Raw genomic sequence first — 25768 nt, 5'->3', positions numbered from 1 at the left:
CATTTCCAGAAATTGTATGTTTTCGGAATCTTGCACTGGAATGTTGTGCCTTTTCATGCAGTGAATTGTGGATCATGCTGTCATACTGTTGTGACAGATGCGGACTCATACTGTTCTCTTGGATGTAATATTAAATATGCAAAACAGGACATAAATGAATGTAGGAGCCTTTCTAAAAGCAGCTGTCCTACGTTATGAAGAATATATTTTGATCCTCCTCTCAGAGGGCAACATAAATTTCACACCAGAAAAAAAGGTTCCAAAAGGGTTCTTCGGCTGCCCCACATTTTGTCCACCCAATCGAAGAACCAAAGGATGAATCTAGTACTGAAATCATAAGCTACAGCTAGCTAGCACTGCAGTGCATAACATGTGGTGAGTAGTTGACTCAAAGAGAAAAAAATACAATAATTGAACAGTTTTTAACAACTTAATTTCTTCAAAAATGAAGGCGAAGCAGTAGAGAGCGAGAAAAAGCTAGCTATATTTCACTGTATTTTTTTAACTTTCACTTTGCAGCTAGCTAATTTAACCTCAAACACCCAGCTCAAACTGAGAGGAATGCTATTTATGTTAGCTAACAGATTAAGGCTATCCAACACTGGAACACTTCTAAGTCAAGGTAAACGTTTGGTTTTATTAATTTATTGCCACCTGGGCCCGCTGGTGTAACTGCTAAACTGCTTGCTGCACACTGTTCTGCATGATTGTAGTGGGTTTACTAACGCACTAGTTCTAGTAGCTACTGTATGTTGACTATGACGCAAGCTAATATGGTGACATTTATGGTATGAAGGTTTGGCTTGGAATTTATTTTGTTGCCTGGTCACAGACAGCTGTTGTGTTGTACACTGAAGTCCACAAGCGAAGGGAAAAGGTGAGAGGAGGAGAGCAGGTAGATGCCAGTAGGAATGAGTAAAGTGATGATGCTGTTTGAATGTGGCTGTTAATGAAAGTGAACTGTGTGTGTGGGTGATCAGGGGTGATTTCATTCCACCGATGGAACGAAACAGGGAACTACCTGGATTTGTCCAATAGAAACTCTTATTTGCCAACTGTTGACTAATGATTCCACCCCAGATCAGCTAGATGCAGGCAGGAGTGTGCAAGGTGTTATTGAATGTGTCAATGTCTGTCACCTTGATTACTCCAACTTGTCTCTCAACCTGTGCACCTACTGCACGTTATAAACTTGAATTCGTAGGCTAGGTTGTAGCAACCCCGTGATGGGTACAGGGAACATTAGAGCATCATGTAGTAGCCTAAACCTATCCATGCTACATTGAACTGGGTGAATGGAATATGAATGACAATCATCCAATATGCTGTAATAGAAATAGGGCATGCTCATAAAACAATTGTCCTCCCTAATCTTAAACAGCACCGACCACCACTGGTGAAGGCCTATTGACTTCTTAATAATTGGCTATTTCACACATGAATACAGATTCAATATTGAGTTACAGAGATTTACAGTACATGCCTAGAGTATCTAATGTTGGTACAGTACTGCAGTATCTTTCTAATGGTGTTTCTTTTGACATTAGTCAATAGGTCATGTGATGAGTGAGAAGGTAAATCCTGGTTTCAAGCTGCCTTGACAGAAGTTATATAATGTTCTTGTGTTTCCAAGACTGCATGAGGAGGAGTATATTCTGTAGCTAACGGCTGGGGATGAGTAGGTATTAGCTTCCCTGTGGTACACACACACACACACACACACACACACACACACACACACAGCACACGTCGTTATCTTTAGAGTGAAAACACCATTAAGGAAATCCCTCATGTTAATGTGATGGCGACAAAGCCACACAAAAAGCCGGAGAAGGCAGGTGCTGCATGCAGATAGATGATAGCTATGGTTATGAAACAACGTAACATGGTGAACCATAAGGGATCTTGTCTTGTTCTATTATCTTTGGATTCGTTGTTATTATGTTATTATTCTGGGTGCTTGCTATAGCCCTGTTGGTGATGCTATAGCCCTGTTGGTGATGCTATAGCCCTGTTGGTGATGCTATTGTCCTGTTGGTGATGCTATAGCCCTGTTGGTGATGCTATTGCCCTGTTGGTGATGCTGTAGCCCTGTTGGTGATGCTATAGCCCTGTTGGTGATGCTATTGCCCTGTTGGTGATGCTATAGCCCTGTTGGTGATGCTATTGCCCTGTTGGTGATGCTATTGCCCTGTTGGTGATGCTATAGCCCTGTTTGTTATGCTATAACCCTGTTGGTGATGCTATTGCCCTGTTGGTGATGCTATAGCCCTGTTGGTGATGCTATAGCCCTGTTGGTGATGCTATTGTCCTGTTGGTGATGCTATAGCCCTGTTGGTGATGCTATTGTCCTGATGGTGATGCTATTGCCCTGTTGGTGATGCTATTGCCCTGTTGGTGATGCTATTGCCCTGTTGGTGATGCTATAGCCCTGTTGGTGATGATATTGCCCTGTTGGTGATGCTATTGCCCTGTTGGTGATGCTATTGTCCTGTTGGTGATGCTAGAGCCCTGTTTGTGATGCTATTGCCCTGTTGGTGATGCTATAGCCCTGTTGGTGATGCTATAGCCCTGTTGGTGATGCTATAGCCCTGTTGGTGATGCTATAGCCCTGTTGGTGATGCTATAGCCCTGTTGGTGATGCTATTGCCCTGTTGGTGATGCTATTGTCCTGTTGGTGATGCTATTGTCCTGTTGGTGATGCTATTGTCCTGTTGGTGATGCTATTGTCCTGTTGGTGATGCTATTGTCCTGTTGGTGATGCTATTGTCCTGTTGGTGATGCTATTGTCCTGTTGGTGATGCTATTGTCCTGTTGGTGATGCTATTGCCCTGTTGGTGATGCTATTGTCCTGTTGGTGATGCTATTGTCCTGTTGGTGATGCTATTGTCCTGTTGGTGATGCTATTGTCCTGTTGGTGATGCTATTGCCCTGTTGGTGATGCTATAGCCCTGTTGGTGATGCTATAGCCCTGTTGGTGATGCTATAGCCCTGTTGGTGATGCCATTGTCCTGTTGGTGATGCTATTGTCCTGTTGGTGATGCTATTGTCCTGTTGGTGATGCTATTGTCCTGTTGGTGATGCTATAGCCCTGTTGGTGATGCTATTGTCCTGTTGGTGATGCTATTGTCCTGTTGGTGATGCTATTGTTCTGTTGGTGATGCTATTGTCCTGTTGGTGATGCTATTGTCCTGTTGGTGATGCTATTGTCCTGTTGGTGATGTTATTGTCCTGTTGGTGATGCTATTGTCCTGTTGGTGATGCTATTGTCCTGTTGGTGATGCTATTGTCCTGTTGGTGATGCTATTGTTCTGTTGGTGATGCTATTGACCTGTTGGTGATGCTATTGTCCTGTTGGTGATGCTATTGTCCTGTTGGTGATGCTATTGCCCTGTTGGTGATGCTATAGCCCTGTTGGTGATGCTATAGCCCTGTTGGTGATGCTATTGTCCTGTTGGTGATGCCCTGTTGGTGCTATTGTCCTGTTGGTGATGCTATTGTCCTGTTGGTGATGCTATTGTCCTGTTTGATGCTATTGTCCTGTTGGTGATGCTATTGTCCTGTTGGTGATGCCCTATTGTCCTGTTGGTGATGCTATTGCCCTGTTGATGCTATTGATGCTATTGTCCTGTTAGTGATGCTATAGCCCTGTTGGTGATGCTATTGCCCTGTTGGTGATGCTATAGCCCTGTTGGTGATGCTATAGCCCTGTTGGTGATGCTATTGTTCTGTTGGTGATGCTATTGTCCTGTTGGTGATGTTATTGTCCTGTTGGTGATGTTATTGTCCTGTTGGTGATGCTATTGTTCTGTTGGTGATGCTATTGTCCTGTTGGTGATGTTATTGTCCTGTTGGTGATGCTATAGCCCTGTTGGTGATGCTATAGTATTTTGTATGGCTCTAGGAATAGAGCCAGTATGTCCAATAATCTCTGTGTGTTTTCAAGTACCTACTGTTTGTCTGCACACAAGTTCTCTAAAACATTAATCACTTCTTCAAAGTCACAGTCAAACAAAGTCAGTCCTGACATGTCCCAGACCGACAATGATGGAAGAGACATGAATGATGTGTGTCTCTCTGTCTGTGTGCTATTGACCTGTTGGTGATGCTATTGTCCTGTTGGTGTGTGTCTTGTGTGTGTGTGTGTGTGTGTGTGTGTGTGTGTGTGTGTGTGTGTGTGTGTGTGTGTGTGTGTGTGTGTGTCATTGTAAGTCAAGAGGCAAAGACTCCTGAGTAAAAGTCGTCTCAGATTGGGTATCAGCCCCTGCCCTCTCCTGTCCTCTGTTTGGCTGCAGAATGACTGCCAGACACACACACACACTGCCACACTCGAACACCAGATTTTGTGTAATAGATTTTGTCCGAGTTCAGTTAAACTGTAAACGACCTAAAATAGACATAAGGAATATTCAGTGGAGGATGAAACATATTGTGTGGGCATAGATACTGTAAGCTGTAATAGGTTATTGAATGAAGAATGTGTTGGCATTGTGTGAAGGACCTGTACTTACTGAAAGTGACTTAGGCTACTTCAGATTATCGAAGATTCGGTGTGGATAATGGATATAGAAGAGTCATAATAGCTTATTGAATTGAAAAATGCAATAAAGTTTTAGAGATGTCTCTTAAAATGTCATCTCAATATATTATAACATCTGTAGGATTTAGCAGTTATGGGTCTCTGATGCCATGTGACACCTTTAATTCTGATTCTAGTTCCACAGAAAATCTCTACCCTGGTCTCATACTGTAGTGACGTAGACAACTCTTCTAAATCTCTGCTCTGTTCTCATATTGTAGTGCTGTAGACAACTCTTCTAAATCTCTACCCTGGTCTCATCCGGTAGTGCTGTAGACAACTCTTCTAAATCTCTGCTCTGGTCTCATATTGTAGTGCTGTAGACAACTCTTCTAAATCTCTACCCTGGTCTCATCCGGTAGTGCTGTAGACAACTCTTCTAAATATCTACCCTGGTCTCATGCGGTAGTGCTGTAGACAACTCTTCTAAATCTCTACTCTGGTCTCATATTGTAGTGCTGTAGACAACTCTTCTAAATCTCTACTCTGGTCTCATGCGGTAGTGCTGTAGACAACTCTTCTAAATATCTACCCTGGTCTCATATTGTAGTGCTGTAGATAACTCTTCTAAATCTCTACTCTGGTCTCATATTGTAGTGTTGTAGACAACTCTTCTAAATCTCTACCCTGGTCTCATACTGTAGTGATGTAGACAACTCTTCTAAATCACTACCCTGGTCTCATACTGTAGTGATGTAGACAATTCTTCTAAATCACTACCCTGGTCTCATATTGTAATGATGTAGACAACTCTTCTAAATCTCTACCCTAGTCTGAAACTGTAGTGATGTAGACAACTATTCTAAATCTCTACCCTAGTCTGAAACTGTAGTGATGTAGACAACTCTTCTAAATCACTACCCTGGTCTCATATTGTAGTGATGTAGACAATTCTTCTAAATCACTACCCTGGTCTCATATTGTAATGATGTAGACAACTCTTCTAAATCTCTACTCTGGTCTCATATTGTAGTGATGTAGACAACTCTTCTAAATCTCTACTCTGGTCTCATATTGTAGTGATGTAGACAACTCCTCTAAATCTCTACTCTGGTCTCATAGTTTACTACTGTTTTCTTTGTGCTCAGGAGAAGACCGTCCCAGAGAGAATGTGGTGGGCAGCACAGCGGACGGCCAGGCGGCAAACGGCGGGGCGCCGGGGGCGGAGCCTGCTACGGGGAGGTGGAGACTTCGTTGCTGCATCAAAGTCACGGCCGTACAGGTGCGGAAGGCGCTGTGGGGCGTTGCCATGGTGATGTGTGTGTGCTCATCGTGGGCGGGGTCCACCCAGCTGGCCAAGCTCACCTTTAAGCAGGTGAAGAACCTGACGAAGTTGCATGCTAAACACACACACCCACAAACTCAGATTGACACGATCCACCACTGAGTGCTAGCGAGTGCCAGATGAAACCTGTTAATAAAAATGTTAAAGTAATTTGTTTTGGATACCCAGTTTGACGCTCCATTCACCCTCACCTGGTTCGCCACCACCTGGAACTGCCTGTTCTTCCCCCTCTACTACATCGGACACCTGTGTAAGAGCCCTGAGAGACAGACCCCCAGACAGAGGTTCAGGTAAACAATCAATCAATGCAATGTATTTATACTGTTAACATCAACTGTTGTCCTAAAGGTTTAACAAAGGACACCAGGGGACAAAGAAGGAGTGAAAACTATTTCAGACTGCATTGAGAGGCATAGCAGAGTATCATGGAAACCCAAATGTAGCCTTGTTGTAATATAATATGCCATTTTATCAAGTTTATACATCATCATTTGTGGCTCTGGTGTTTCATGATGGCTCTGGGATTAATATTACCTCTGGTTGTCTATAAGTGGAGGTAAGAAGTCATTACTTTCCTAAGTTAGGTGGGAGGTATATTGTGTTGAGCTGCAGCAGTCTCTAGTTGGACAAAAGCCTGTGTCTACAGTTAGATCAGCTTAGTCACATGACGTGCTCTTCCTCTGAGAGGAATCCCTGATCTCTACAACCCACTGGGCTGCTGCTGCACACACATAGAACTGTGTGTGTGTGTCAGTGCTTGCGTGTGTGTGTGCATACATGCCGCCATGCCTGTGAGTGCTTCCAGTCATGCGCTCGTGCTCGTACGTATGTGTCTGTGCATGCTTGCATGTGTGTGCGTGTTTGTCAGAGCTTCTAAGAGTGCTCATGCATGGATCTGGTTCTGGGCTCTCCCTGCTCCCCTGGCTCTGACTGTGTGGCCTGCATACTGAACAGCCTTTATAATGTTAGGTTACTAACACAGCCTTTATAATGTTAGGTTACTAACACAGCCTTTATAATGTTATCTTACTATCACAGCCTTTATAATGTTATCTTTCTATCACAGCCTTTATAATGTTAGGTTACTAACACAGCCTTTATAATGTTAGGTTACTATCACAGCCTTTATAATGTTATCTTACTAACACAGCCTTTATAATGTTATCTTTCTATCACAGCCTTTATAATGTTAGGTTACTAACACAGCCTTTATAATGTTATCTTACTAACACAGCCTTTATAATGCCTAACACAGCCTTTATAATGTTGTTATCTAACACAGCCTTTATAATGTTAGGTTACTAACACAGCCTTTATAATGTTAGCCTTTATAATGTTACTACACAGCCTTTATAATGTTATCTTCCTAACACAGCCTTTATAATGTTATCTTACTATCACAGCCTTTATAATGTTAGGTTACTAACACAGCCTTTATAATGTTATCTTACTAACACAGCCTTTATAATGTTATCTTACTATCACAGCCTTTATAATGTTAGGTTACTATCACAGCCTTTATAATGTTATCTTACTATCACAGCCTTAATATATATGCCATTTTATCTTACTAACACAGCCTTTATAATGTTAGGTTACTATCACAGCCTTTATAATGTTATCTTACTAACACAGCCTTTATAATGTTATCTTACTAACACAGCCTTTATAATGTTAGGTTACTATCACAGCCTTTATAATGTTATCTTACTAACACAGCCTTTATAATGTTATCTTACTATCACAGCCTTTATAATGTTATCTTACTATCACAGCCTTTATAATGTTAGGTTACTAACACAGCCTTTATAATGTTATCTTACTAACACAGCCTTTATAATGTTATCTTACTATCACAGCCTTTATAATGTTATCTTACTAACACAGCCTTTATAATGTTATCTTACTATCACAGCCTTTATAATGTTATCTTACTAACACAGCCTTTATAATGTTATCTTTCTATCACAGCCTTTATAATGTTAGGTTACTAACACAGCCTTTATAATGTTATCTTTCTATCACAGCCTTTATAATGTTATCTTACTAACACAGCCTTTATAATGTTATCTTACTAACACAGCCTTTATAATGTTATCTTACTAACACAGCCTTTATAATGTTAGGTTACTAACACAGCCTTTATAATGTTAGGTTACTAACACAGCCTTTATAATGTTATCTTACTATCACAGCCTTTATAATGTTATCTTACTATCACAGCCTTTATAATGTTATCTTACTAACACAGCCTTTATAATGTTAGGTTACTAACACAGCCTTTATAATGTTATCTTACTAACACAGCCTTTATAATGTTAGGTTACTAACACAGCCTTTATAATGTTAGGTTACTATCACAGCCTTTATAATGTTAGGTTACTAACACAGCCTTTATAATGTTAGGTTACTAACACAGCCTTTATAATGTTAGGTTACTAACACAGCCTTTATAATGTTAGGTTACTATCACAGCCTTTATAATGTTATCTTACTATCACAGCCTTTATAATGTTATCTTACTATCACAGCCTTTATAATGTTATCTTACTAACACAGCCTTTATAATGTTAGGTTACTAACACAGCCTTTATAATGTTAGGTTACTAACACAGCCTTTATAATGTTAGGTTACTAACACAGCCTTTATAATGTTAGGTTACTAACACAGCCTTTATAATGTTAGGTTACTATCACAGCCTTTATAATGTTATCTTACTAACACAGCCTTTATAATGTTATCTTACTATCACAGCCTTTATAATGTTATCTTACTAACACAGCCTTTATAATGTTAGGTTACTAACACAGCCTTTATAATGTTATCTTACTAACACAGCCTTTATAATGTTAGGTTACTAACACAGCCTTTATAATGTTATCTTACTATCACAGCCTTTATAATGTTATCTTACTAACACAGCCTTTATAATGTTATCTTACTAACACAGCCTTTATAATGTTAGGTTACTAACACAGCCTTTATAATGTTAGGTTACTATCACAGCCTTTATAATGTTATCTTACTAACACAGCCTTTATAATGTTATCTTACTAACACAGCCTTTATAATGTTATCTTACTATCACAGCCTTTATAATGTTAGGTTACTAACACAGCCTTTATAATGTTAGGTTACTATCACAGCCTTTATAATGTTATCTTACTAACACAGCCTTTATAATGTTAGGTTACTAACACAGCCTTTCTACTCATCTGCTGCTGTGTAGTCTGTAGATAGTACAAATACAAAGACATGGCCTGTGTTGTTATAGCATGGCCTGTGTTGTTATAGCATGGCCTGTGTTGTTATAGCATGGCCTGTGTTGTTATAGCATGGCCTGTGTTGTAATAGCATGGCCTGTGTTGTAATAGCATGGCCTGTGTTGTAATAGCATGGCCTGTGTTGTAATAGCATGGCCTGTGTTGTTATAGCATGGCCTGTGTTGTTATAGCATGGCCTGTGTTGTAATAGCATGGCCTGTGTTGTTATAGCATGGCCTGTGTTGTTATAGCATGGCCTGTGTTGTTATAGCATGGCCTGTGTTGTTATAGCATGGCCTGTGTTGTAATAGCATGGCCTGTGTTGTAATAGCATGACCTGTGTTGTTATAGCATGGCCTGTGTTGTAATAGCATGGCCTGTGTTGTGATAGCATGGCCTGTGTTGTAATAGCATGGCCTGTGTTGTAATAGCATGGCCTGTGTTGTTATAGCATGGCCTGTGTTGTAATAGCATGGCCTGTGTTGTAATAGCATGGCCTGTGTTGTAATAGCATGGCCTGTGTTGTAATAGCATGGCCTGTGTTGTAATAGCATGGCCTGTGTTGTAATAGCATGGCCTGTTTTGTAATAGCATGGCCTGTGTTGTAATAGCATGGCCTGTGTTGTAATAGCATGGCCTGTGTTGTAATAGCATGGCCTGTGTTGTAATAGCATGGCCTGTGTTGTAATAGCATGGCCTGTGTTGTAATAGCATGGCCTGTGTTGTTATAGCATGGCCTGTGTTGTAATAGCATGACCTGTGTTGTTATAGCATGGCCTGTGTTGTAATAGCATGGCCTGTGTTGTGATAGCATGGCCTGTGTTGTAATAGCATGGCCTGTGTTGTAATAGCATGACCTGTGTTGTTATAGCATGGCCTGTGTTGTAATAGCATGGCCTGTGTTGTAATAGCATGGCCTGTGTTGTAATAGCATGGCCTGTGTTGTTATAGCATGGCCTGTGTTGTAATAGCATGGCCTGCGTTGTAATAGCATGGCCTGTGTTGTAATAGCATGGCCTGTGTTGTAATAGCATGGCCTGTGTTGTAATAGCATGGTCTGTGTTGTAGGGCTTGTGTTATACTATAGTGTGGTCTAATGTATTGAGACAGCAGGGCTTGTGTTATACTATAGTGTGGTCTAATGTATTGAGACAGCAGGGTTTGTGTTATACTATAGTGTGGTCTAATGTATTGAGACAGCAGGGCTTGTGTTATACCATAGTGTGATCTAATGTATTGAGGCAGCAGGGTTTGTGTTATACTATAGTGTGGTCTAATGTATTGAGACAGCATGGTTTGTGTTATACTATAGTGTGGTCTAACGTATTGAGACAGCATGGTTTGTGTTATACCATAGTGTGGTCTAACGTATTGAGACAGCAGAGCTTGTGTTATACTATAGTGTGGTCTAATGTATTGAGACAGCAGGGCTTGTGTTATACTATAGTGTGGTCTAATGTATTGAGACAGCAGGGCTTGTGTTATACTATAGTGTGGTCTAACGTATTGAGACAGCAGAGCTTGTGTTATACTATAGTGTGGTCTAATGTATTGAGACAGCAGGGTTTGTGTTATACTATAGTGTGGTCTAATGTATTGAGACAGCAGGGCTTGTGTTATACTATAGTGTGGTATAATGTATTGAGACAGCAGGGTTTGTGTTATACTATAGTGTGGTATAATGTATTGAGACAGCAGGGCTTGTGTTATACTATAGTGTGGTCTAATGTATTGAGACAGCAGGGCTTGTGTTATACTATAGTGTGGTCTAACGTATTGAGACAGCAGGGCTTGTGTTATACTATAGTGTGGTCTAACGTATTGAGACAGCATGGTTTGTGTTATACTATAGTGTGGTCTAATGTATTGAGACAGCAGGGCTTGTGCTATACTATAGTGTGGTCTAATGTATTGAGACAGCAGGGCTTGTGTTATACTATAGTGTGGTCTAACATATTGAGACAGCAGGGCTTGTGTTATACTATAGTGTGGTCTAATGTATTGAGACAGCATGGTTTGTGTTATACCATAGTGTGGTCTAACATATTGAGACAGCAGGGCTTGTGTTATACTATAGTGTGGTCTAATGTATTGAGACAGCATGGTTTGTGTTATACCATAGTGTGGTCTAACATATTGAGACAGCAGGGCTTGTGTTATACTATAGTGTGGTCTAATGTATTGAGACAGCAGGGCTTGTGTTATACTATAGTGTGGTCTAATGTATTGAGACAGCATGGTTTGTGTTATACTATAGTGTGGTCTAATGTATTGAGACAGCAGAGCTTGTGTTATACTATAGTGTGGTCTAACGTATTGAGACAGCATGGTTTGTGTTATACCATAGTGTGGTCTAATGTATTGAGACAGCAGAGCTTGTGTTATACTATAGTGTGGTCTAATGTATTGAGACAGCAGGGCTTGTGTTATACTATAGTGTGGTCTAATGTATTGAGACAGCAGGGTTTGTGTTATACTATAGTGTGGTCTAACGTATTGAGACAGCATGGTTTGTGTTAAACTATAGTGTGGTCTAACGTATTGAGACAGCAGGGCTTGTGTTATACTATAGTGTGGTCTAATGTATTGAGACAGCAGGGTTTGTGTTATACTATAGTGTGGTCTAACGTATTGAGACAGCATGGTTTGTGTTATACTATAGTGTGGTCTAACGTATTGAGACAGCAGAGCTTGTGTTATACTATAGTGTGGTCTAATGTATTGAGACAGCATGGTTTGTGTTATACTATAGTGTGGTATAATGTATTGAGACAGCAGGGCTTGTGTTATACTATAGTGTGGTCTAATGTATTGAGACAGCAGGGCTTGTGTTATACTATAGTGCGGTCTAATGTATTGAGACAGCAGGGCTTGTGCTATACTATAGTGTGGTCTAATGTATTGAGACAGCAGGGCTTGTGTTATACTATAGTGTGGTCTAATGTATTGAGACAGCAGGGCTTGTGTTATACTATAGTGTGGTCTAATGTATTGAGACAGCAGGGCCACTCTCTATCTGTTCCCCTCTACCTAGTGGCTACGTCCCAAAATGGCACCTATTCCCCTCCAAATGGCACCCTATTCCCTTCCAAATGGCACCTTATTCCCTTCCAAATGGCACCCTATTCCCTTCCAAATGACACCTTCTTCCCTTCCAAATGACACCCTATTCCCTTTCAAATGGCACCCAATTCCCTTCCAAATGACACCTTATTCCCATCCAAATGGCACCCTATTCCCTTCCAAATGACACCTTATTCCCTTCCAAATGACACCTTATTCTCTTCCAAATGGCACCTTATTTCCTTCCAAATGGCGCCTTATTCCCTTCCAAATGGCACCCTATTCCCTTCCAAATGGCACCCTATTCCCTTCCAAATGGCACCCTATTCCCTTCCAAATGGCACCCTATTCCCTTCCAAATGACACCTTATTCCCTTCCAAATGACACCTTATTCTCTTCCAAATGGCACCTTATTTCCTTCCAAATGGCGCCTTATTCCCTTCCAAATGGCACCCTATTCCCTTCCAAATGGCACCCTATTCCCTTCCAAATGGCACCCTAATTCCCTTCCAAATGGCACCCAATTCCCTTCCAAATGACACCTTATTCCCATCCAAATGGCACCCTATTCCCTTCCAAATGACACCTTATTCCCTTCCAAATGACACCTTATTCTCTTCCAAATGGCACCTTATTTCCTTCCAAATGGCGCCTTATTCCCTTCCAAATGGCACCCTATTCCCTTCCAAATGGCACCCTATTCCTTTCCAAATGGCACCCTATTCCCCTCCAAATGGCACCCTAATTCCCTTCCAAATGGCACCTTATTCCCTTCCAAATGGCACCCTATTCCCTTCCAAATGGCACCTTATTTCGTTCCAAATGGCGCCTTATTCCCTTCCAAATGGCGCCTTATTCCCTTCCAAATGGCACCTTATTTCGTTCCAAATGGCACATTATTCCCTTCCAAATGGCACCCTATTCCCTTCCAAATGGCACCTTATTTCCTTCCAAATGGCACATTATTCCCTTCCAAATGGCACCTTATTCCCTTCCAAATGACACCTTATTCTCTTCCAAATGGCACCTTATTTCCTTCCAAATGGCGCCTTATTCCCTTCCAAATGGCACCCTATTCCCTTCCAAATGGCACCCTATTCCTTTCCAAATGGCACCCTATTCCCCTCCAAATGGCACCCTAATTCCCTTCCAAATGGCACCTTATTCCCTTCCAAATGGCACCCTATTCCCTTCCAAATGGCACCTTATTTCGTTCCAAATGGCGCCTTATTCCCTTCCAAATGGCGCCTTATTCCCTTCCAAATGGCACCTTATTTCGTTCCAAATGGCACATTATTCCCTTCCAAATGGCACCCTATTCCCTTCCAAATGGCACCTTATTTCCTTCCAAATGGCACATTATTCCCTTCCAAATGGCACATTATTCCCTTCCAAATGGCAGCCTGTTCCCTTTACAGTGCACATATTTTGACCAGGGATCATAGGGCTCTGGTCAGAACTAGAGTACTAGGCACTAGGGAATAGAGAACCATTAGAGACACATGCGCAGAGTGTCTCCTGCTCTCCCGTCCCTCTGTCCTTTCAGAAAACAAATGAAATATCAACAGAGTTCTGATCTCCTTAAAAATGCAGGGGCTGGAGAGCAGCATATGATAGGCTGAAATGTGGAATGCACAGCTTTGTGGGAGATGAGGAGAGACTTCAGTGAGCTGCCAGATGCTCTTCTCCTCTCTTGGGCTAAAGCAGCCCTGCCCTAGCATGTGTCGGTCCACACAGTGTGTGGAAGAGCTGGCACCAGTCCACACGACATAACTGATACATGACAGCATGGCAGAGGCCAATCGCAGTTGTCATCGGATCACTTTCCACTGGGGCTTAGGGCGGGATTCAATGTGATTGCAGGTTGTCGACAATGTGGCTTATATAGGTAATGTTCCATATTTACTGAGATCCCATTCACGGTAAACACAAAATATGTCGGCTCAATCGGAAATTGTCTTTAAAAGGTGCCTTTGCTGAAAACATGAAACAGATAGAATCTTAGCCTTAATCTGGTGCTTGAGCTTAGTTCCAGGCTGAAGTTCAGGGCTTAGGTTTTGGGGATTCGCAGCCCCAGTCAAAGAGGTCTATTGTTATGGATTCAGGCATATAGCCAGGTTCAGTAATGAAATGAAGCATTGCCCTCAACCTCATTAACTGATTATAGTTATAGTGTATTGTTGTCTGTTTGTACGTGGCCTGTTAGTGTCCAGTGTGCTTTATCTGCCCTGTCATCTTTCTGGAGCCTGACCAAAACAACCTCCTACAGCTCCACATCGCCAGGCCACTCTGCCTAACTGACCAGGACTAACAGTACATAACTACCTAACTGACCAGGACTAACAGTACATAACTACCTAACTGACCAGGACTAACAGCACCTACCTAACTGACCAGGACTAACAGCACCTAACTAACTGACCAGGACTAACAGTACATAACTACCTACCTGACCAGGACTAACAGTACATAACTACCTAACTGACCAGGACTAACAGCACCTACCTAACTGACCAGGACTAACAGTACATAAATACCTAACTGACCAGGACTAACAGCACTTAACTACCTAACTGACCAGGACTAACAGTACATAACTACCTAACTGACCAGAACTAACAGTACATAAATACCTAACTGACCAGGACTAACAGTGCATAACTACCTAACTGACCAGGACTAACAGTACATAACTACCTAACTGGCCAGGACTAACAGTACCTAACTACCTAACTGGCCAGGACTAACAGTGCATAACTACCTAACTGACCAGGACTAACAGTACATAACTACCTAACTGACCAGGACTAACAGTACCTAACTACCTAACTGACCAGGACTAACAGTACATAACTACCTAACTGACCAGGACTAACCGTACATAACTTCCTGTTTGTATAGTGCTGTTTGTGGCCAGCCTAGAAATATAATTACCCTTGAGTAGTCAAACAGTCAAACATCAAAGTTCTGAGAGGCTTTGAACTGCAGTTTTCAACCTCCTGGTGTCCGAACGGCTGGCCAGGCCACTCTGGCAGATAGCCTAAACCTGGAGGCTCAAGCTACAGTAGCTGCCTCACTTGGCATTGTTCGGTTCAGTAATTGATGTGTCAGTAAGATTGTCTAGGTGCAATATAATTGTCTGGTTGGCAGCCTGGATGGGACCAGGACGGGAATAGAGATCTGGCAGCCTGGGTTGGCCTGGGCCGGGATGGGAATGGAGAGCTGGCAGCCTGGGTTGGCCTGGGCCGGGATGGGAATGGAGAGCTGGCAGCCTGGATTGGCCTGGGCCGGGATGGGAATGGAGAGCTGGCAGCCTGGATTGGCCTGGGCCGGGATGGGAATGGAGAGCTGGCAGCCTGGGTTGGCCTGGGCCGGGATGGGAATGGAGAGCTGGCAGCCTGGGTTGGCCTGGGCCGGGATGGGAATGGAGAGCTGGCAGCCTGGATTGGCCTGGGCCGGGATGGGAATGGAGAGCTGGCAGCCTGGATTGGCCTGGGCCGGGATGGGAATGGAGAGCTGGCAGCCTGGATTGGCCTGGGCCGGGATGGGAATGGAGAGCTGGCAGCCTGGATTGGCCTGGGCCGGGATGGGAATGGAGATCTGGCAGCCTGGATTGGGCCGGGATGGGAATGGAGATCTGGCAGCCTGGATTGGCCCGGGATGGGAATGGAGATCTGGCAGCCTGGATTGGCCCGGGATGGGAATGGAGATCTGGCAGCCTGGATTGGCCTGGGCCGGGATGGGAATAGAGATCTAGCAGCCTGGATGGGATTTTTTTTTTTTAAATTTATTTCACCTTTATTTAACCAGGTAGGCTAGTTGAGAACAAGTTCTCATTTGCAACTGCGGCCTGGCCAAGATAAAGCATAGCAGTGTAAACAGACAACACAGAGTTACAGATCTGGCAGCCTGGATGGGCCTGAGCCGGGATGGAAATGGAGATCTGGCAGCCTGGATGGGCCTGGGCCGGGATGGGAATGGAGATCTGGCAGCCTGGATGGGCCTGGGCCGGGATGGGAATGAACCAGGAGTTCCAGTAACTCCTTACCAGTTCACATACCAGTCTTTATGTTTTTTTTATGCTTTAATGTATTGTGGCAAACCTCTTCAAGGTTAGGAGCGTTAATCACAAATTAAGTGGTAAACTGTCACCAAATCACCCAAGAATGAGAGTTATTTCGAACAGGACAGTACCTGTGTGTTTGTTTCTCCGTCCTGGTCCACCCAGGCCGTAGGCGAGGTCAAGGATAGCAGGGTTCGGTACACGAATCGGGTTCTTGGTAGGTTCAGGTCCAAACGCCAACAGGTAAATCCAAAACAATCCAGCTCATACACGGTAAATCCAGCCAATCTCTATAGTCTCTTTCTCTATTGTTCATAGATCCTTCCAGCAATCTCTCTCTCTCTCTTCCTGGTTTTTCTTGACCCTTTATCTGTGGGTCGGCTTCACCTTCTGAGGGTTCCCCTTGCTTCTGGGACTTGTAGTTTTGGCGGTCGGTCATTTTGTGATCTGTAGTTCTGACAGGGGTGGCCATTTTAGTGATCGGGCAGAGCCCGTTTATTAGTTCTGCTCTCACATATCTGCCATTTATCACTCGACCCCCTTCTTTGCCACAGTATACTTTGGGATTTTGGCAACTAGGTCCTTAATCTACTTTTTGATCTACTTGGTTAGCACAGTGACTGTAAGTCTATGGGTATCTGCTAGCATGCTAGAATGCCAAGAGTGTGCAAAGCTGTCATCAAGGCAAAAAGGGTGGCTACTTTGAAGAATCTAAAATCTAAAATGTATTTTGATTTGTTTAGCACTTTTTTGTTTACTACATGAATCCATATGTGTTATTTCATAGTGTTGATGTCTTCACTATTATTATACAATGTACAAAATAGTAAAAATAAAGACAAACCCTTGAATGAGTAGGTGTGTCCAAACTTTTGACTGCTACTGTATATATGTCTTATTTTATATATCGATACTAGTCAAAATAGTCAAAATATCATTTTAAACTGGGTGGTTTGAACCCTGAATGCTGATTGGCTGACAGCCGTATACCACGGGTATGACAAAACATTTGTTTTTACTGCTCTAATTATGTTGGTAACCAGTTTATAATAGCAATAAGGCACTTCGGGGGTTTGTGGTATATGGTCAATATACCACGACTAAGGACTGTATCCAGCACTAAGAACAGCCCATAGCAGTGGTATATTGGCCATATAACACACCCCCATATTGCTTAAATATAATATCATCCAAAATAATATTGTGATATTTAACTGTATCGATTTCCCCCCCATCACTAGCATAGACTATGAATACTAACACTAATGTTGTATACTAAAATGTGATTGTGCTTGTTTACATGTGTTTGTTTGTTTGTCTGTGTCTGTACATATACAGTTGAAGTCGGAAGTTTACATACACCTTAGCCAAATATATTTAAACTCATTTTTCACAATTCCTGACATTTAATCCTAGTAAAAATTCTCTGTCTTAGGTCAGTTAGGATCACCACTTTATTTTAAGAATGTGAAATGTAAGAATAATAGTAGAAAGAATAATTTATTTCAGCTTTTATTTCTTTCATCACATTCCCAGTGGGTCAAAAGTTTACATACACTCAATTAGTATTTGGTAGCATTGCCTTTAAATGGTTTAACTTGGGTCAAACGTTTCGGGTAGCCTTCCACAAGCTTCCCACTATAAGTTAGGTGAATTTGGCCCATTCCTCCTGACAGAGCTGGTGTAACTGAGTCAGGTTTGTAGGCCTCCTTGCTCGCACATGCTTTTTCAGTTCTGCCCACAAATTTTCTATAGGATTGAGGTCAGGGCTTGTGATGGCCACTCCAATACCTTGACTTTGTTGTCCTTAAGCCATTTTTCCACAGCTTTGGAAGTATGCTTGGGGTCATTGTCCATTTGGAAGACCCATTTGTGACCAAGCTTTAACTTCCTGACTGATGTCTTGAGATGTTGCTTCAATATATCCACATAAGTTTCCTTCCTCGTGATGCCATCTATTTTGTGAAGTGCACCAGTCCCTCCTGCAGCAAAGCACCCCAACAACATGATGCTGCCACCCCCGTGCTTCACGGTTGGGATGGTGTTCTTCAGCTTGCAAGCATTCCCCTTTTTCCTCCAAACATAATGATGGTCATTATGGCCAAATAGTTATATTTTTGTTTCATGAGACCAGAGGACATTTCTCCTAAAAGTACGATCTTTGTCCCCATGTGCAGTTGCAAACTGTAGTCTGGCTTTTTTATGGTGGTTTTGGAGCAGTGGCTTCTTCCTCGCCGAGTGGCCTTTCAGGTTATGTCGAAATAGGACTCGTTTTACTGTGGATATAGATACTTTTGTACCCATTTCCTCCAGGATCTTCACAAGGTCCTTTGCTGTTGTTCTGGGATTGATTTGTTATGCACTTGAGTGAGGACCCAAAAGCGGTTTAACAAAAACAGAGTCCTTTAATGTAAACACAGGGAATAAATAGATCCTCTTCAGATGTAGATAATGGCAAAATAGACAACCCGCAGAGAGGGCGACAAATGAAACAAAAAGTCCTTCTGATAATTACAAAAGAGCCCCCTTCTTAGCAGCAGAGGAGAATAGCTGGGTTAGCGGCGACAGGCTGCAGGTCTCTCTGGGTAGGCGCGGGTCGTAGAGGAACAGAGGTACCTGATCTCACGTAGCATCAGATGAACTGGACACAGTACCAACGATAAGACAGTTAGCTGAGTACAGGATGCACTTGCCAGGCAGATTCCGACAGGACGGGACAAGGGTGAAGCAAACGAGACGATAGTTTGGTTCTGGCATGAGAAACTAGAGAGAAATAGAGACCTAATCAGAGGGAAAAAGGGAACAGGTGGGAAAAGGGTGAACGAGGTAGTTAGAGGAGATGAGGAACAGCTGGAGGAGGAGAGAAAGAGAAGGTAACCTAATACGACCAGCAGAGGGAGACAGAGTGAAGAGAAAGAACAGGAACAAGACATAATATGACAATACATGACATGATTTGCACTTTTCACACCAAAGTACGTTCATCTCTAGGAGACAGAACGCGTCTCCTTCCTGAGCGGTATGATGGATGTGTGGTCCCATGGTGTTTATACTTGCGTACTATTGTTTGTACAGATGAATGTGGTATCTTCAGGCGTTTGGAAATTGCTCCCAAGGATAAATCAGACTTGTGGAGGTCTACTATTTTTCTTCTGAGGTATTGGCTGTTTTCCTATGATGTCAAGTAAAGAGGCACTGAGTTTGAAGGTAGACCTTGAAATATATCCACAGGGACACCTCCAATTGACTCAAATGATGTCAATTAGATTATCAGAAGCTTCTAAAGCCATCACGTAATTTTCTGGAATTTTCCAAGCTGTTTATAGGCACAGTCAACTATAAACCTCTGACCCACTGGAATTGTGATACAATGAATTATAAGTTAAATAATCTGTCTGTAAACAACTGTTGGAAAAATTACTTGTGTCATGCACAAAGTAGATGTCCTAACCGACTTGCCAAAATTATAGTTTGCTAACAAGAAATTTGTGGAGTGGTTGAAAAACAAGTTTTAATGACTCCAACCTAAATGTATGTAAACAACCGACTTTAACTGTACATGTACCTGTGTACTGTGCATGTGTGTCTGTTTTGTGTGTGTGTGTGCATGCATGCCTGTGGGTGTTCATCTGTGTGTGTTCCTCTCCAGGGAGTGTTGTCGGTTCTTTGGGGACGACGGGCTGACAGCCAAGGTGTTCTTCACTAAGGTGGCTCCGTTTGGATTGCTGTGGATCCTCACCAACTACCTGTACCTACAGGTACTGTGCTGCTTTCCCCCATCCTGGGGTGTGGGTGTGTGGGTGTGTGTGTGTGTGTGTGTGTGTGTGTGTGTGTGTGTGTGTGTGTGTGTGTGTGTGTGTGTGTGTGTGTGTGTGTGTGTGTGTGTGTGTGTGTGTGTGTGTGTGTGTGTGTGTGCGTGCGTGCGTGCGTGCGTGCGTGCGTGCGTGCGTGCGTGCGTGCGTGCGTCAGGTTAGGGACTGTGGCAGTATTGTATAGTGCCTGCAGGTGTAACAGGTGTCACTGTGCTAGCTAGAGGTCGACCGATTATGATTTTTCAACGCCGGTAACGATACCGATTATTGGAGGACCAAAAAAAGTCGATTAATCGGGCTATTTTTATATATATATTTGTAATGAAGACAATTACAACAATACTGAATAAACACTTTTATTTTAATTTAATATAATACATAAATCAAATCAATTTAGTCTCAAATAAATATTGAAACATGTTCAATTTGGTTTAAATAATGCAAAAATACAGTGTTGGAGATTAAAGTAAAAGTGCAATATGTGCTATGTAAGAAAGCTAACGTTTAAGTTCCTTGCTCAGAACATGAGAACATACAGTATGAAAGCTGGTGGTTCCTTTTAACATGAGTCTTCAGTATTCCCAGTTAAGAAGTTTTAGGTTGTAGTTATTTTAGGAATTATAGGACTATTTCTCTCTATACCGTTTGTATTTCATACCTTTGACTATTGGATGTTCTTATAATGCTTGAAGTTATAAACAGTGCTGTGCATCAAGCATTGCAACGTGCTGCTGGCAAATGTTTGAATGAATGCTTACGAACCTGCTGCTGCCTACAACCGCTCAGTCAGACTGCTCTATCAAATCATAGACTTAATTATAATATAATAACACACACAAATACGAGCCTTAGGTCATTAATCTAGTAAAATCCGGAAACTATAATTTCGAAAACAAAACGTTTAATCTTTCTGGGAAATATAGAACCGTTCCGTATTTAAATGAACGGGCAGCAACCCTAAGTCTAAATATTGCTGTTACATTGTACAACCTTCAATGTTATGTCATAATTATGTAAAATTCTGGCAAATTAATTATGGTCTTTGTTAGGAAGAAATGGCCAGGCGGCCCAAACTGCTGCATATACCCTGACTGCTTGCACGGAACGCAAGACAAGTGACACAGTTTCCCTAGTTAAAATAAATTCATGTTAGCAGGCAATATTAACTAAATATGCAGGTTTCAATTTTGTATACTTGTGATTTTAAGAAAGGCATTGATGTTTATGGTTAGGTACACATTGGTGCAACGACAGTGCTTTTTTCTCGAATGCGCTTTTTAAATCATCACTCATTCGGCGAAGTAGGCTGTGATTCGATGATACATTAACAGGCACCTCATTGATTATATGCAACGCAGGACAAGCTAGATAAACTAGTAATATCATCAACCATACAGTATGTAGTTAACTAGTGATTATGTTAAGATGTATTGTTTTTTATAAGATAAGTTTAATGCTAGCTAGCAATTTACCTTGGCTCCTTGCTGCACTCCCGTAACAGGTAGTCAGCCTGCCACACAGTCTCCTCGTGGAGTGCAATGTAATCGGCTATAATAGGAGTCCAAAAATTCCGATTACCGATTGTTATGAAAACTTGAAATCGGCCCTAATTATCCGGCCATTTTGATTAATCGGTCGACCTCTAGTGCTAGCTTAGCGGTATAGCTTCCTTCTAGTGCACATATGTCAGAGTCAAGGCCCGCGGGCCACATCCGGCCCGCAAGAAGGTTTTTTACGGCCCCTGGGATGATCTTGATTTATTATTAGAACCGGCCCGCAGCAAGCCGGCAGCCCGCAGATCTTTTACACGCACCAATACTACATTTCCCACAATGCAAAGGTGACGCACCGAGCAGTAGGCTGCTTCATTTCAATATTTATTGGCACAGCAGTCGTCAGCATCACAGTAAAATTAACTTTCAGATACCCATCAAAAATGGCAAAACGGAAGGTGGATACTGAGAACCGGGGGTTTCAAACAAGGTGGGAGTCGGAGTATATGTTCACGAAGGTAGCTGGAAAACCTGTGTGTCTTCTGTGTGGAGAAAGTGTGGCGGTACTGAAAGAGTATAATCTGAGACGACATTATGAAACGAAACACGCGGACAAAAACAAGAATATGGACATGGAACAAAGGCTACAAAAGGCAGAGGAATTAAAACGAGGCCTCAAATCTCGACAGGCTCTGTTCAAAAAAGCCAAATCACAAGGCCAGGCTGCTGTCAAGGCCAGTTTTATTTTGGCAGAAGAGATCGCTAAATCAGCCCGGCCATTTACGGAGGGGATTTCATCAAAAACTGCATGATTAAAGTTTGTGACGAAGTTTGCCCAGAAAAAGGCAACTCTTTTTAAATGTGAGTCTGAGCAGAAACACCATTGCCGAGAGAGTAGACCAGTTGTCCATCAATCTAAAAGAGCAGCTTGTGAAAAAGGGAAAAGATTTTATTGCATATTCCTTGGCTGTGGATGAGAGCACCGACATTTCTGACATTGCCCAGTTGTCAATTTTCATCCGCGGAGTGGACTCCAACCTAAGCGTGACAGAGGAGTTTTTGGCTTTACGTCCTATGCATGGCACAACTACGGGGCATGATTTGTATGAAGAGGTGTCAAGATGTGTAAATGAGATGGAGCTGCCTTGGGAAAAACTCGTGGGTTTGACAACCGACGGAGCACCTGCGATGTGTGGACACAGGAGTGGACTGGTGGCGAAGATACGGGAAAAGATGCAAGAGGAAAACGCGACAGGTGAGCTGACAGCTTATCATTGTATCATACACCAGGAAGCGTTGTGCGGTAAAGCCTTGAAAATGGAGCATGTAATGAGCATCATCACGCGCACAGTTAACTTTATCAGAGCCAAAGGTTTGAATCACCGCCAGTTCAAGGCATTTCTGACGGAGTTAGAAACGGAGCATGGTGATTTGCCTTATCACACAGAGGTGCGATGGCTAAGCCAGGGAAAGGTGCTTCAAAGATGTTTCGAGCTTCGTGAGGAGATTTGTCTGTTCTTGGACAGCAAAGGGAAAGACACAACACAACTCCGAGACGAAATGTTTCTGTGTGAAATGGCTTTTCTGTGTGACATTACGAGTCATCTGAATGCAATAAACTTGCAGCTGCAGGGTCGGGATCGTGTCATCTCTGATATGTACAGTACAGTGAAGGCATTTAAAACCAAACTGACTCTGTGGGAGACGCAGATGCGGAAAGAAAATTTGAGCCACTTTCCCAGCTGCCAGACCATGAAAGAGAAGCTCTCTACCAGTGCGTTCCCGAGCACACAGTTGGCTGATAAAATAGGTATGCTTGCCGCTGACTTTCGACGCCGATTTGCTGACTTTGAAGCACAAAAAGCAGGTTGGAACTGCTCGGTAACCCATTTGCTGTTGACGTGGAAAGCTCACCACCAAACCTCCAAATGGAGTTGATTGACCTCCAATGCAATGATGCACTGAGGGCAAAATATGCGGCAGTGGGTGCTGCGGAGTTCGCCCGTTTCCTCCCCGGCACAATGCCCCAGCTGCGCATCCAGGCTGCTCAAACGTTGTCTATGTTTGGCAGCACATACCTGTGTGAACAACTGTTTTCTTTGATGAACCTGAACAAAACATCACACAGAAGTCGACTTACTGCTGAACACCTCCACTCAATTCTGAGGATTTCTTCAGCTCAGAGCCTTACCCCGAACATTGATGAACTTGTGGAAAAGATGGGACACCACCAAGTATCACCCTCAACCTCAAACAAGTGAACATTACTGTGCAATCACATATTTAGAGTTTTTACTCAGTTCAAGTTTAAAAGTTAAAATTTAATATTTGTTTTCACTGCATGTTACTTCTCCTTAAACAAAGTGTTGTTTTTGATTAATAGATTTTTGCACTTTATTTTTTGTATTTCAATCCAATTATATTTTAAAAATATTTCAGTTGAGTGGATGATAGAAAATTGCTATTATTGTTTTTTCTTTGAAGTAAATTTAGCCCACTTTTGCTAAAATAGAAAATATAGTCTACTGATGGTGCCTTGAATACCGGTTTCTTTCATTTAATGTTCATGTTATGGGGATATTTATATAAAGGAAATTTGTCTTTTGTGTCTGTTGAAAATTAAAGATTACTGACAGAGCCATAAGAAAATATTGCTTTATTTATCTGATCATATTGTAATATATTTGTTAGGTTTTCAGTAGGTTCAATTAGGTTCACTAGACTATATGCGTCATTTAAAAAATTTTCAATGAACATTCGAACAGTCCGGCCCTCGTCTTGTAGCTGATTTTTTTATTTGGCCCTCCGTCCATTTGACTTTGACACCCCTGTTCTAGTGCTAGCTAAGCGATATAGCTTCCTTCTAGTGCTAGCTTAGCGGTATAGCTTCCTTCTAGTGCTAGCTAAGCGGTATAGCTTCCTTCTAGTGCTAGTTTAGCGGTATAGCTTCCTTCTAGTGCTAGCTTAGCGGTATAGCTTCCTTCTAGTGCTAGCTAAGCGGTATAGCTTCCTTCTAGTGCTAGCTTAGTGGTATAGCTTCCTTCTAGTGCTAGCTAAGCGGTATAGCTTCCTTCTAGAGCTAGCTTAGCGGTATAGCTTCCTTCTAGTGCTAGCTAAGCGGTATAGCTTCCTTCTAGTGCTAGCTTAGCGGTATAGCTTCCTTCTAGTGCTAGCTTAGCGGTATAGCTTCCTTCACCATCCCTGTCCCCTTACTGGACTCAAACTATTGATCCTCTGCTTCAAAAACACTCGTAGCCAACTACACCACCGAAAATCTAGCAATTGGGCGAAGTCATTTTAAGCTGTGACGTGATCCTGTCTCTAACACAGGCCCTGAGGAAGATCAACACTACAGACGTGTCAGCTCTGTTCTGCTGCAACAAGGCCTTCGTATTCCTGCTCTCTTGGATCGTACTGAGAGACCGCTTCATGGGGGTCAGGGTGAGTTACAGTGTGTGTGTGTGTGTGTGTGTGTGTGTGTGTGTGTGTGTGTGTGTGTGTGTGTGTGTGTGTGTGTGTGTGTGTGTGTGTGTGTGTCTGTGTGTGATGCACAAAGTCTGAGATGTCCAGGGAACCTACGAAGAGATAACATTCTGACTGGAGATTCCTCCAGTTATGAGTAGATAGGAGTTAATTTCAGGGCTTGATAAAAATGTCTCCTAATTAAGACCACAGACTCAGTCTCAGTTGGACTAGCTAGGTCCTACCTAATTAAGACCACAGACTCAGTCTCAGTTGGACTAGCTAGGTCCTACCTAATTAAGACCACAGACTCAGTCTCAGTTGGACTAGCTAGGTCCTACCTAATTAAGACCACAGACTCAGTCTCAGTTGGACTAGCTAGGTCCTACCTAATTAAGACCACAGACTCAGTCTCAGTTGGACTAGCTAGGTCCTACCTAATTAAGACCACAGACTCAGTCTCAGTTGGACTAGCTAGGTCCTACCTAATTAAGACCACAGACTCAGTCTCAGTTGGACTAGCTAGGTCCTACCTAATTAAGACCACAGACTCAGTCTCAGTTGGACTAGCTAGGTCCTACCTAATTAAGACCACAGACTCAGTCTCAGTTGGACTAGCTAGGTCCTACCTAATTAAGACCACAGACTCAGTCTCAGTTGGACTAGCTAGGTCCTACCTAATTAAATTATAGCAGACTATTAACTGTGTCCTGGATTTCCTGTTCTAGTGGGCTTTAACCTGGATG

General features: G+C 42.4%; 1 protein-coding gene across 4 annotated transcripts in view; it reads left to right on the top strand.

Annotated features, from left to right (window-relative positions):
* slc35f3b (solute carrier family 35 member F3b) overlaps positions 1-25768 on the top strand; it is a 201723-nt gene that overhangs the window by 154171 nt on the left and 21784 nt on the right. For all 4 annotated transcript variants that reach the window (XR_010464812.1, XR_010464811.1, XR_010464813.1 and 1 more), the window contains 4 exons: positions 5668-5894; positions 6033-6154; positions 19905-20013; positions 24891-25001. Coding sequence is in view for 1 of the 4 variants with exons in the window: in XM_065023052.1 (XP_064879124.1) it covers positions 5668-5894; positions 6033-6154; positions 19905-20013; positions 24891-25001 (569 nt within the window). In the remaining 3 variants the exon portion in view is untranslated. The remainder of the gene's footprint in view (positions 1-5667; positions 5895-6032; positions 6155-19904; positions 20014-24890; positions 25002-25768) is intronic.

The sequence above is a fragment of the Oncorhynchus nerka genome, linkage group LG10 (assembly GCF_034236695.1).
Source record: "Oncorhynchus nerka isolate Pitt River linkage group LG10, Oner_Uvic_2.0, whole genome shotgun sequence".
NCBI classification, from domain to species: domain Eukaryota; kingdom Metazoa; phylum Chordata; class Actinopteri; order Salmoniformes; family Salmonidae; genus Oncorhynchus; species Oncorhynchus nerka.
Note: the sequence above shows the minus strand (reverse complement) of the source record. Positions and strands in the feature narration are given on the sequence as shown.